The 14,085-nt window shown below is 39.2% G+C and overlaps 1 protein-coding gene and 1 long non-coding RNA gene across 2 annotated transcripts in view; one reads left to right on the top strand and one right to left on the bottom strand.

Annotated features, from left to right (window-relative positions):
• The window catches only part of LOC124163447 (protein unc-45 homolog B), a 233,099-nt gene that overhangs the window by 41,726 nt on the left and 177,288 nt on the right, over positions 1–14,085 (bottom strand). Inside the window, exon 17 of the mRNA XM_046540368.1 lies at positions 8,283–8,404. Coding sequence (XP_046396324.1) covers positions 8,283–8,404 — 122 coding nt within the window. The remainder of the gene's footprint in view (positions 1–8,282; positions 8,405–14,085) is intronic.
• On the top strand, positions 61–2,318 carry LOC124163448. Its single transcript, XR_006865771.1, has 3 exons — positions 61–1,266; positions 1,413–1,603; positions 1,923–2,318. It is a non-coding gene; the product is annotated as an uncharacterized LOC124163448 (long non-coding RNA).

Genomic DNA, 14,085 nt, shown 5'->3' with positions numbered 1-14,085 from the left:
GATTCTAATTGAAGCTTAATGACTGGGTGCCCATAACCTGTTATTTAGGAGGTACAAAGGTTCAGCGAAATAAGAAAGCCGTGCATTCCAGTCAGACAACAATGCCCAGACTGCCCGATACACACGTATCGAACCTTTTTATTTATATTGGAAACATCCAAACAAACAGATAGAATTGCATACATTCCAACATTTTGCAATTATCGAATCTAATGATGAAGACATTTACAGAATGTTTGACACAGATGGCACTATCATGAAAATTTTTCAATCAGTAATGTCAGGATAGTGGTTTCCTTAACTTATTTAAATAAATAAAAGTTCGTAGCACTTTTCCAAGATGGATGGATACGATCTTTTATTTATTTGAATATGCGTAACTTCCACCAATTGAAGCCTGAATCTGTTGAACTTTCCTTTGCTTCTTATGATTCTCCATTTCGATGACTGTGTGGATCTAATGACCCAGGAGCTCCAATTTCTGCGTTATTTGGCTCTCTAGGAAAAAGAAAGGCTCCCAACGCCGCTACTTGTAGGGAATAGAAACTTGCATTGATGAAACGCTAATTGCCTTCAGGTGCCAATGCCGTTTCAAAATGTACATTCCTAGCAGGACCTCCAAGTATGGTTTAAAATGATGCATTTGACTGATGCCCAAAACATATATCTGTTTGATGCATATTTGGATGCTGGAAAATACACAGATGGGATAGGTTTGACAGAAAAAGACCAAAACAATGAAAACCATCCCAGTCAGTTCTCTCTGAGCCAATAATGTGGTCTCACAGGAATATGACAGTGGATAATGGAGAACTTGCAAGGATTTTGTATAGGCAATTTAACTCATGCATCGTATAGAAAATCAAAAATCTTTAATATGTATACTTCTCTTTAACCTGAGTGACGCATATTAATTGAACAATAGCGCCCTGAAAATATTGATATCGTTTTACGGCATTCATGACGCGTGACGTCATATATGCCGTTCCGTGGCATGGTAACCAGGCATAACAAAGTGTTTATCAGTTCGAGACGCTGGAAAGTGGATTTACCTTGGTATATACATCTCCTGCGCTGTAGTATAAGTTTAAAGAAGTACGCTAGCTGTTTTTATTTCACACTTCAGAGAATTATCGGCATGAAAGCTGGATATATTCGTGTAGAGTCCGAAAATCTGCCCGAAGTCGATTCTCCCAAAATGATGGAGTACTTAATGAGCTGTGACAAGTAAACATCAGCTGAAATACGAAATGTAAAGGCTTTGCGGTAAGTATTTTATGTTATTTACAAAATAAATGAATATATAAATTGTTTTCATGTGAATTCTGTTGCAGTAGGTCGTCATTATTAGCAAAGTTGTGATAATACATGTGACCTTTTCGCAATGTTTACATTATGAATCTCTATTTCAGATCTATGAGATAAGAATACATGAGAGGGCGATTTGACGTGTGCGATTACAAAGATCTAATAATTTATACCGAGTGAAGTGTTTTTCTGGAACGTAAAGTTACGGCCAAAAATTATAATGCCACCATGGTGTTCGACGAAGCGTCGAAGACGATTTTGAGCCTTGACTGTCACGATTGCACAGCGTCGTCAGGTAATTATAATGCTTCGGCGTAATGATTTATTAATACTAGTTATTAACTAATTCATGCATATCTTTATTAGTAGCTGAGATCACAGTTAATGGCTTTATAAGTACCTCTATGTTATGATGTTTATTTGTAATGGTTTCAAGTAACTCTTAAATTTATTGTAATTTCATCAAAGTTTAGACGTATACCGACGTATTTTATAGACAAAATATTCACGTAAAATCGATGGTAATATGTAAAATAATAATTTGTAAAAATAAAATGTAAATTATTTTTCTGTAAGATGACTAATGATGCAATGTTTACCACTTCATGTTTAAGGGGGATGCAAGCATGCCTTGGCTTTCCTAGTGTGGCTCCACAACAAGAGCTTAGAGCCTTCCCCAACTGAAGTTGAGTGCTATTGGCGCAAACCACCTTTGTCTGGTGTGAGAAATCAACTCCTTAAGGCCACTGATCTATGAAATTTGAAGCCTGTGTACCCAAGTCTTGGAATTGGTGATTTCAAGGACCGGGTATAGATGGACTGCAAGGAAAATAACGATTAATGTGTCCTGTTGGCTTACAACTCTCCCTCTCACTCCCTTGAGCAGTTGGACTTATTTCATTTGGGCATTTTATTTAAAACTCAAAATTTGACCAATAAGCTCTATGAGGATTCGGCAGACAGGTTTTCGGAGTTACTACCGCGTAGATTCATCTCTGCAGACGACAGTTTCACCGGCATTACAGCAGGCTTCTTCAGGTCAATGAAGTGGAGATCCGTACATACAGATCTTATACACCCCGTCGGAGGCCGGTGCGAGAAGCCTGCTGCAATGGCGGCGAAACTGTCGTCTGCAGAGATGAATCTACGCGGTAGTGACTCCGAAAACCTGTCTGCTGAATCCTCACCACTCCGCGAAAGCCTACACAAGGAGCTCTATGAGGACTTCATTCAATTTCCTAAGTCAAAAATGACCCTGCCCCTTTGTTTACAAGCATCATCATTGACTGTTGGGCAGGCATCATGTCACCTGTGTTATAAGTTGAGGTATGCACGAGTGGGTGCCTCAATGATTTATACAGAGGCTAACTGTAAGATGGATGGTGGTAGTGCCCTGGCAGAGCTGCTGTTGGGTGCTCGACCCTTTAAAATCACAGGGCCAATGAAGAGGGGGAAAGACCTAGAAGGTGATGTAATTAAGTCATTAAGACGAGAGTTGGGTGTTAGTTTTGAAAATACAGGACTTTTATTGAAGGCTGAACTCCCTGAATTTGTGGCATCGCCTTATTAGTTCTGAATATGTGGTAAAGGTGAAGTGTCCCACATCTGAAACATGCAAGAATTATATTAGCAAATGTGGGAAAGTGGGCAGAGGATGTCATGCACAACTGCAACTCCAAATGTTGTTTTATGGGAAGGAAAAAGGAATATTGTGCGTTGCTGACCCTAAGTACGAAGTCAATTCCAAAATTGAAATTAAAATTGTCAATTATGATACAAATTTAGCGAAGACACTGGTTGACAGGGCCAGGGAATTCTGGAGAAAAAATATATTCCCACTGTTAATGAAAGCCCTTAGATTTCAATAAAATGTTTTAATGGATTATACTTTACAATTTCTTTTAAAACCTTAGTCAATTTAAATTTCACCAGAAGTCAACTGTCTATGTTAACAACCTATATCTATATTCCATAAGTGGAATGGTTGGATTCTGGATGGCAAAATGTAAGCAATGTGAATATGAAAATATGAGTTACCTGAGAAAATATGAGGTACTTCTAAACTTATGGTAAAATACTGATTTCAGAGGTTTGTAGAATGTTTTTAATGCCTTTATTTACAAGTATTGCTATAATAATAGACAAGCTCTCACTGACTCATTAAATTACAATACCTAATCACACTTCTTAATTATCTTATTTTCTAAATTTAACAATCCTGCAGCTATTTTATTGACATAAATGCTACGCAATTTTTCTGACAAGTTGCCATTTAAGTTACATTTAATTACCATATAAGGATCCCCTGCCCTCCCCAAAACTCCGCCCGTGCACCTTTTCCCCGTTAGTGCCGCCCAGAGTCCCGGAGGAAGCGGCCGGAACGGCGGCCCCCGCTGCAGTACTACCTCGGAGTCCTCGGAACGGCATATGTGACGTCAGACCCTTGGAAACAACCACGCCCCCTTTCGAACGCCGTTTTTCGCGCCGTTGGATTTTCGACAACTTTGAGAATTTTTATCTCGGGAAGGAAGCGCTACCTAGCCCTCTGGTTTTTTGCGTTGTGCAAGATTCAACGTCCTCTACCTCCTCTATTTTTTTCAAAAAATGTGCAAGTTCTCCATTGTTTCACATCTATTAAACTGGTTGAAAAATTATATAAAAGGTCTGACATATGTTGGTACATATATAAAAAATAAAATAAAAGGGAATTACCTAATGATTTTGCGCCATCCACAGGGCACATAATGAGCTCTTCACTTTACAGATTCTCAGCCAACATGACTGTAATATCCAATGTCCCCAAGGCTGTTTGCTTAGTCTCATTAATGCACTACTGAGTGAGTGATGATATATAGAGTAAGGGAAACCGGAGATAATCCCATTTTGCAGCGCAATTAAAGGCGGCGTAGACACTTTAGACAAAATGTGCTGTAGCTACACATCCAGCCGAAGAACACGGAGGTTATCAATGGCAGTATTTTTCAGAATAATAGATGTTTCCTTTGTCAACTGCAGGGACAGGTAGGACTCTTGGCCGAAGTTGTCTTCCCGTTAAATTCTCCACAAGTCCACTAGCCTGGTCATCTGCAATGTCCTCATCAGTGACGAATGCTGCTTCTGATGGCTCAAGGTGTATTGATTATACTTCGTCAAAGTCTTCGTTTTCCGGAAGCTATTTGGCTTCACACAGTGTAATATCTCTGAGCTATCGATATCCCTAATATTAAAAATTTTAATTCAAAAGTAATTACCAGAATAAAAGTTAATAAATGCAAATTTATCGATTAATTGATAAATAATAAATATTTTGGCGGGAGTACGAAGGAAAAAACGTTGAAAATGCAATAAATTCTAACTAGAGCATAAAATTTGAAACTTTGAAGATTTGCATAGGGATCGGCCCAATGTGACATTTATGTCACAGTAACATTTATCAGAGTATATTACAGAAATGGAATGCAATACCAAACATATTAATTTATTATTAATAATATTGTATCATTATGTTGATGCATACCAAAAATTGTCGCTGCAGTGCATATAGTTAATGAAAAAATTAAATATTTACACAAAGGGAACGTCCATTTTTAGTGTCTAGGGAAGGCGCATAAGTACCAGGGGTACTAAGAGGATAGGTCTTCACTCTCACTTGACAATTCTTACCTTTAATTGAAGCACTTAGCTTCCTCTTTCTTATAAGGTATAAAACACAACAATATACCGTGCCCAAGAGATGCAAGAGCCATTACAGTGGAGCGATACAGGGTGTGACATTTTTGTTACATTGGGCGGATCCAGGTTAATTATTGCATAAAATCTCCATATAGCGTTGGAAGAGGCTGAAGAAGTTGAAAGGTTCGAGAAACGGAAAATATGTTGATAGTTCCCACCATAAAAAAAACGTGAAACCTCTTTCTTATTTTTTCAATGCAAAAAGCCTGAGTGTGCACTATCATGAAATAATGTAATTTTGATCGCCTTAAGAATGAATCAAGAAAAGGAATAAGCGGGATAAATTTCATTGTTTCTCCACCTTAAAATTTATGGCCTTATTTTTAAATATGGCAAAATATTCATGCTTAAATATGCTTGTAATAACTCAAGTGTTTTTGACAACAGTTTTTTGATCCTGTTTCAAATAACAATTTTTACCGAATACTTGGCCGGTAATGGGGATGCGTTTTATAATGAGTTTTAGAATAGTTAAGCAGTTAAAGAAATATTCAACTAAGCAAAAAAAATGACGTAGCAACATTTTATGAATACATATTTGATTTGATTTGACCGATGTCACTGATAGTGTAATAAGAATTGCACCTCACTATGGTAAAGGGTTAACATAGTTAAATTTTGTCATTAAAGAAGTCAGCAACATTATAGTGCATTTTAAGAAGTAAAAATTCCTTAATTGTGTACTTAAATACAGTAAAACTATTGCTAATCTTCAATTTCTTGGGTAACACATTGATCAGTTTTAAACCCTTTCAGTTTGGACCACACAATAAACTGTCGGACGGGGCAGAGTCCCCCAGCAAGCAAAAGCGAGTTATTCACTTAACTCAAATGAGGTCTCAGTCTTGAGAAGTATTGCCATTAATTGAAAGCCTATTTGCCACAGAAATGTTTCCTTAAGTAAAATTCCAATGTCAAACTCATATTTTGAAGCATATGGCATGTGCCCTCATTTAGTATGGGAACCGAACTTCGAGTTACAAATCAGATAATTTTCGTAAATGGTTCATTCTGGGTCCATTAGAAATGCAAATTATTTCATTTGTCCTTTTTCGAATACAAGTCCATCCGAAGCTATCACTGAAATTGAAACGCATAGACAAAATAACAGACTTCCACCATTAAAATGGAAAATATCGGTCAATGCATCGTCATTTAGTACGGACCAATTACTACACTTCGAATATTCGTGTGTAGAGAAATGCGGAGACTTAGAGTCTGCACGTGACTGAGCATGAAACATGATTAGCATATCGAATTTGATCAGTCAATCGTAGTATTACTGTCAAGATTGAGATATTTTTAAGGTTTCATGGCGAAATTCACGGCTTATTCACGGTTTAAGGGTTTTCACGGTTCAGTGAACCCCGGTATTTGGTGGGCGAATTCCACTAGAAGTGCTTATTACAGTAGAAATGCTTTCTTCGATTCTCAATTATGCGTTTTGGACTTTTTGTTTTTTCAGGCATTACCACTCCTAAGTTTAATTTGTTGTGAAAATACTTTGGACGCGAAGCCTCCCAGATCTTGAGCCCAGAATAGACCTACTGTGCCTGCTTCGCTACGGATACAAGTATTTGTGGAATACAAACGGTGAGGCCATAAATGAATTAAAGGATAGGAAAACCCTCGCCATTGAGCACAAAAAGAATCACTCCAAAGGCCAAACTGAGGTTGCTCAGTCACGTCCGTGACCGCCCTCGACGGCTTTTGGTGCCCTGAGGGCAAACGATGCAGATTGTTTTGTGTGCCAACTTTCCAAGTTTTCACATACTACTGAAAACGATAGTACAGACATTATTGTGCCGAAGGGGGATCCTGTTCGTGTGGTGGCTAGAGTGTTGGCTTCCCACCTTAAGGGCTTTGTGGTGGTGGAGAATTTTCAGAGATTGCTTGAATGTTAAATGGAGGACATTCCAAGCGCAACACTCTGTCCATCGAATGGGACATGAGGGCATAGCCCTCTTGGCACCTTTCGTTAAGAACACTAACGCCAACAACAGGTTTTTCTCCACCCACCCTTCAATACCCTTTTTTCATGGCGCAAATGACCTCAGCTGTTCGTCACATACTTCCAATGCCACACCAAATCGTATAGAATTTTGGTGTCTCTAAGGATAATATCAACGAGAAACTCAGGAAAAAAATGGATTACTTTCAAAATTGTAATACACAGTCAGCAATTCTGGCGTTTCTTTAATTTCAGACCGTAGCTGAAGAAAGCAATGAGGCTTCATGCAGATGAAAATACAGAAATTTCAATTAGAAATACGCAGAGTGAAAATGACATGGTGATAGCCTCGTTATTTGATGATGAATAATAAAAAATTGTTTATCATCGCCATAGGAAAGGTGGTTTTTAAGGTGAATAAAGCAAGATGGAGAAATTTACTTCACTTGCATCCTAACGCACACGGAACGCTTGGATGCCCCTACAACAACGCAATCCACACATCACCCCAACAGCAAAGTCATGGTTTCTCTGGTCCCAATAAATTCACTATGTACTATGTATATCCAAACCCAAAGGATTCAATATCACAGCCTCTACATATCGTGTGTGCCAGTGGCGTAACTAGGAATAAGCTTTGAACAGGAATATGGGGGGGAGGGGGGGTTGGGGAAAATTTTTGAAAAATGACATGCCTGGAAATAAATTTTATATCATTTTGGCACTTGAAATTCAACTTTAAGCAGATGCAGTTATTATGCGTCAAAACTAGACAATAGTTTTAAATAATTGTTTTTTATTTCTCTGAGGATTTGGGGATCTTTCGCCTTCGCCTTGTATACATACATATATGAATACATATTAGTGTTTTTAAAAAATATCTTGAAAGCTTAAAAAAAAAGGATTTGTTAAGAATAAATATGTATATTTAAATGTGTACAACAATCAAAATAGCATTACTTTTATTGTTTGTACCCAAAAGAAACTTACTTATTAGTAATTACTTTGTTTATTGCACTCAATTAAAAAATGCATTTGGATACGAAAATATCTGAATATCTGAAACCTGAAATCAAGAATCCGAAATGGATCTGGATACGAAAAAAATCCTGGAACCGTCAAGCCTTGATTAATATCATTCAGAACATATCAATTAAGGCAAAATACCATGACTGTCAGATTACAATGCACAATTATATTCACAAGTTTTCAATTTTTCCAGAATATTTTATTCTCCATTATCAATCAAAATTGATCTCAATCTCAACACTGCAAATAGAAAATAGCTCACCTCATTCGCACAGTCTCACTGACTCCTGCAAGGTTGCATAATGCCATCAGAGCCTCAAAATTCTCCAAAGCAGAGTAGTCCACATGTAGCAGATTTAGCAAAGGCCGTACAACTTCTGCTGACTATGGAGAAAATTAGTTTTATTACTCAATAAATAAGCAGCTAATAATTTTAGGCAATATGTAAGCAATTATAAATAGCATTTGACTGGTTGTACACAGTAAGTGTTTCAGGTGGCTTTGTGCTCACGCAACGCAAGCATAAACAAGCACCTTCGCACGGCAAATCCCAAAACCCAGAGTCAGATATATCCACGCACACTGCAGGCGCCAACCAGCCCAAAGCTCCAGCCGTACTCCCTCTTGCGCTATACACCCTGTTTGGGTTGGATTGGGTTGTTTGGCTGTCATTTTGACGCTTAGCCTGAGACCTCCTTAATATATCCATAATTTTCTCTTCAAAATACAAAATAAAGTGCAGCTTGTGTCATCCGATATTCGTCAAAAAACATTGACGGTCCATATTACAAATCCATATGCAAATGGTTGTACTTGCCCTCCTCTTCTGATAAATTGAGTTCACCCAACAAGATATTTTCTTACCAGCTAGCATCTGACGTCTTAAGTACTGTTCAGCATTTATAATTCCTCAAAATTCATGTTTTCTGATAACATTGTTTTTCAAACAGCCATCCTCACGTATGTCTGTAACGAATGCACACGACCACTGGCAGCGCAAGTTTGCTTGCAATGGACAATCCCTATACTTGTAGCTGCTAATCCTGTTGCCTCTTGAGTATGCGTGAGCGCAAAGCCGATTGTATACGCCTCTAGTGTACGACCAGCCTCATAGTTATGACAGTACCATATTGGGTGCGTTCCAAAAATAATGCAATTATTTTTTAAAATTAAACTTACTGAACATATTTTCACAAACACTTTAAAGTCTTCGAAGTACTTTCCTTGGGGTTCTACGTATTTTTTCTAGTGAATCAGCCATGACTGGTACACGCCCAGGAAGGCTTCTTCTGGGGCCTTTTGCAAGGTCCTCATCATTGTCTCTCCCCTAAGGACGAAAAATGGGTTTATCTCACGACTGACTTCAACTGAGGTAATAGAAAGAAGTCTGCTAGGGCAACTTCTGCGCTACAGGGGGGGGGGGCAGCGTTTGAACCTTGTGTTTTGCCAGGAAATTGCGGACTTCTAGAGTGCTGTAGCAAGGCCCTTTGTCACGATGGAGTAGCCAGGTAGCGGAGATGTCTTTTCTTGTCCTGATGACCCTTTTTCAGAGTCTTTCCAGCACTAACATGTAATAGGCAGCATCTTTCCATGAGAGATACCGTATAAGCGCGTGTAAGAGGCGCACCTTTTTTCCAAGAAATTGCAGCGGAAAATGAGGGTGCGCCTCTTACACAAACTTCTTATCTTCCCCCCCCTCCCCTTCACCGGTCGCAAGTCTAAGGGGAACTGAGTGGCCTTGGTTTCCAGTGTGAGTCAGTCATCTGAAACCCTAGGTCAAAATAAAGCGGCAGGCAGGGGAGTTTCTCCCTTAGTGACGTATTTTCAAAATGCTCCTGTTTGCTTTTCTTGTAAGCATCGCGCCGTTACGTCGGTACCCCAGAGGTGACATGGAAGACCGCGAAGTGTTTTTCGCTCCGGAGGGCGCGCTAAATTTACTGCCACGATTCGGCATCTCGCGGCATTTATACTGCATATAGTAATCGGTTATCAAAAGTAGAGAAACGCGTATTTTTGAAGGACATACCTAGTTAATAGTCAATATCTGTCTTGCCGAGTAATTTCCATTACGCTGAGGACCTGATTTTCCAAAAATCATCTTCAGACGCTAATATGAGGATTATTGCAACTGAAAATTATATTGGTGTCAAAACCTGCGCTTTAAAAAATCCGAACGAGTGTGTTCATTGTTGGACTAAATTGTGGATGGAAGAAATCAGAAATGCTTATAAGTGAAGAGCGCGGAAGGAGAGGTCCAGGGGAGGAGCGCGATCCCTCCGTCTTCGAAGCAAGCAACGAAATAAGGAGGGGAAGGAGCGCGCTCCCTCCCCTCCGTATTTCAAGCTACGAGGCTATGAGCGAAGGAGCACGGGAAGAACACGTCCGATCTCGCATGTGACGTCGTTGCCTTCAAAGCGAAGGGGCGAAGGCGCAGCAATGTGATATACAGTGAGTCCTCGTTCTACGTCACCCCATTTAACGTCATTTCGCGATAACGTCCCGAAAATTTTGAGACCGTCATTCGTTTATCGCACCTTCGCTTCGCGATAACGTCAAGGCTTTTAAATTTCACGTGAGAAAAAAACGCGAAGCGGCGGGCGTTGCAGGTTGTTCGTTTTGTGGGCGATAATACAGTCAGTCTAAACGAAGTATAAAACGATGTGTTTAGTGTTAATTGCGATTACGGTTTTAGCAAATTTTCTGCTAAATGAATTCTTAGGTAGGTGCGCAAGGTTTTAATTGACATAATGGTTTTCAGGAACCTAAAAAGTGATTACAAGGAATTTTTCCGTGCAGAACTCGGAGTTTTTGTCATCACTTTTTTCGCCGTGTTCACAATAATTTTGGTTCCTGTAACTGCGACGATGTTTCAGCGATGATGATGCCCAGGCGACTCTCGCCCGGGCAACCAACTTTGCGAAGCCGAAAAGCAAATGCGGGAAGATACAACAATCGAGAAGGATTTACGTCAGTGCTACTATTGTCGTCGATGAAGACAGGAACTCATATTTATGCCATAGCTTGGCATTCCCATCGTAAAAAATGCACCAGTCATCATACGCTAAATTTTTTTCGCATAGGAATTGTGAGGTCTAGAAGCAGATATTCACTTTTTACATTGTTTCTTATGGGATATTATGTTTCGATTAATGTCATTTCGTTTATCGTCACATTTTTCAGGAACTGTAAGTGACGTAAAACGAGGACTCACTGTACGCAGTTTGCGTTGCCTAAAGTTTCCAGTCCGTCTCGTCTTGTTTGAATACGCTTATGCTAAGCTTGTTTCTTCCGAAATTGACCTGTTTGGACTATTTTGAATATTAGTAGCCTTGTTTTAACCATAAATCTTTGAGTCAATCAATTAGAGCTTAAAAAACTTAAATTCTGTCAGATATGCGTCGCGTTAGATCTCTTTCTTTTTTAGAACCTCGTGCGTATCATACAATTATTGAAAGCTACCGAGATATCTTCGGGCTCAGTAGATGACTCACCTAGCATGTGGCCTTCAGAAACTGGGAGATCGATCAAGGTCAGTTGGTGAGACGGGGTAGGGATGTAACACGTTTCCATTGTTCCCCTGTAACTTGATGTTTTCCTATTTTCCTGTGGGGTCTCGGAAAGGAAAAAAACGGCAGAGGCATTAACTGATGGAGGGCTGAGTGTGGTTCCGTTAAATCTACGACGTGGTTATTATCCTACGGTGCTGAGATTGCCCCGATTGTTGTCCAAGCTCATGGGAAGGTTCATGCTATGTGCCTGTCGTGTATTGCCTTAAAAATTTCCGCGGCTGCAATTCTATTGCAATACTCCTGCGAGAGCATTTAAACAAAATTGTTCGAGAGTAGGACAAGCATCGTAGAGTAACGGCGTATGCGAAGAGAGGATTGGAGCTCTTTCTACTCCCTCTTATGCCGCTATTACCGCCGCAGTTATCAAAATTTCCTCTTTCAATTAATATTGAAAAAGGAAAATTCGATTACAGTACGCCTGGAATTTCGACAGTTATACGACTTAAAATTTTCCACGGCTGCAATTCTATTGCAATACTCCTGCAAGAGCATTTGAACAAAATTGTTCGTGAATAGGACAAGCATTGTAGAGCAATGGCGTATGCAAAGAGAGGATCGGAACTCTTTCTACTCCCTCTTATGCCGCTATTACCGCTAATCAATATTGAAAGAGAAAAGTTCGATAACTGTCGAAATTCCAGGCGAACGTCTGCAACACCGCGCGATAGTATAAAAAAATGTCGCAAATTTTTTTTCTTCATAGCTCAGATGCTCAAAATAGGGGTGCGCCTCTTACACGTGTGCGCCTCTTACACACGCTTGTACGGTATATTCCTGATATACCACTCCCTTGCAGTCTAATAAGACAATGATTTATATTTTGATTTGCTCATTCCATTGACCATTTTGGGCACTTACCTCTTCCCGGCCCTTCTTTAAGGCTTTCTTTCAACCACCTCAAAACTTGCGAGTGGGACAGAGCACCAGAGTCCAAATAAACCTCACCAATCACTCTCTTTGTTTCCTCTACAGATTTTTTCCGGTCAGCACAAAACTTAAACTTGGCTTGATTGTAGATTCCATTTTTTCGTGACACAGTCATTGTGCAGAGGTTTACAATAACTGGCGTCCTGCCACTTTCATAGCTTGGAGAGCACTGAAACTGGTTTTGTTGTAAAGCTTAGCGTTGATCTCAGCTACTCCAAGTAGTTTGATCCCACTCCGACCAATAGGAGCGACACAGTTAACTCAATTGCATTACTTTCAGAACGCACCCTGTTAAGTATGATATCTCATCACGATTTTCCGTGTTAATGCACATGAGGCAAGGCCCATCCATAAACAGTAGAAGATCAATAATCCAGAAATCTGGATGACAGAAGCATCTTAAAAATGTAAGATTTTTGGGAGTTTTTCAACATTTCTAATTTTTTAAGTTGCATAGTCAAAAAAATGGCAATGTAAGTGTTTAATTGATGTCTAAGAACCTGGCCATCATCATGCTAATCCCATGAGAGCTAGTTAACTAATTTGCCATTCTCTTCCTCAAAATATTTCACAACGTGACTAAGGACACCTAACTGTGGTGTTTTCACACAACAGAATTCATGAAATCAACCTTAAACTTTTCAGACTTAATAAGAAGAAAATTGGAAGTGGGATAAAATTTACGTTGTGCACATCACCTACCCAAAATCACTTCAATTCTATTTCTGAAGAGATCTCAAGTTCTATAAAAAATATATGCAATATGAGTGATAACTGTTAATTTTCTTCCTTGAAATAAAATTACCTCCCATTTCACTCAATGAGCTCCAATTTTTATGAAGAGGAATTTTACCCCAGCCGCAAATACCTCTCTCTCTCTGCATGAGTCATGTCAACTAGTCCAAGATTCTTTATGATTGTTTATTGTTTATGGTATTAAGCAAGTAGTTTTCCTAAATACTAGCATTTCCCACACTTATAAGATTATCTGGGTAACTAATTTAAATTTAAGATTATTAACTCACAATTGGTTATTTACGACAATGCATTTGCAGTGGGATTACCTCCAATCAAACGATTTCAAATTACCAATAAATTTATGCTTTTAGTTGTGAGAATGACATGTTATTTGTTTTGTGGCACTACCCTTGTAAGTAAACTTCAAATTTGTTGCAAAATTAGAGTAAATTCTCATCTCTACCCACCAAAATCTGTACTAATATTCTTCAATAATGCTGTTTCACAACCACAATAACTCCTTGATCCATTGGTCAAACTATTGCCCTATTGCTGTCCAATCTGGAGACAACAATTTTGCTGTCTTTCACCTGCTGCACTATCACTCTGCTGAAAGTAAAACTCTGTTTCAATGATCAAAGGAGAAAGTTGATTTGGCTTAACTCTCGCTCCACAAGCACTGAAATAGGACTTCTCCCGCTCACAACAATGGCCAAGTGAGCTTCCATTGAGTGCACACATCAACTGGATTGCTCCGATGCTCCCTTCTCTGCCAACTTGATGAATTAAAATGGAAACGGCAGTTGATGTGCATATGCGCATAATGTGCTG

This window comes from Ischnura elegans, chromosome 8 (assembly GCF_921293095.1).
Source record: "Ischnura elegans chromosome 8, ioIscEleg1.1, whole genome shotgun sequence".
Classification (NCBI taxonomy): domain Eukaryota; kingdom Metazoa; phylum Arthropoda; class Insecta; order Odonata; family Coenagrionidae; genus Ischnura; species Ischnura elegans.
The sequence above is the reverse complement of the archived record's forward strand: the minus strand, read 5'-3'. Positions and strand labels throughout refer to the sequence as shown.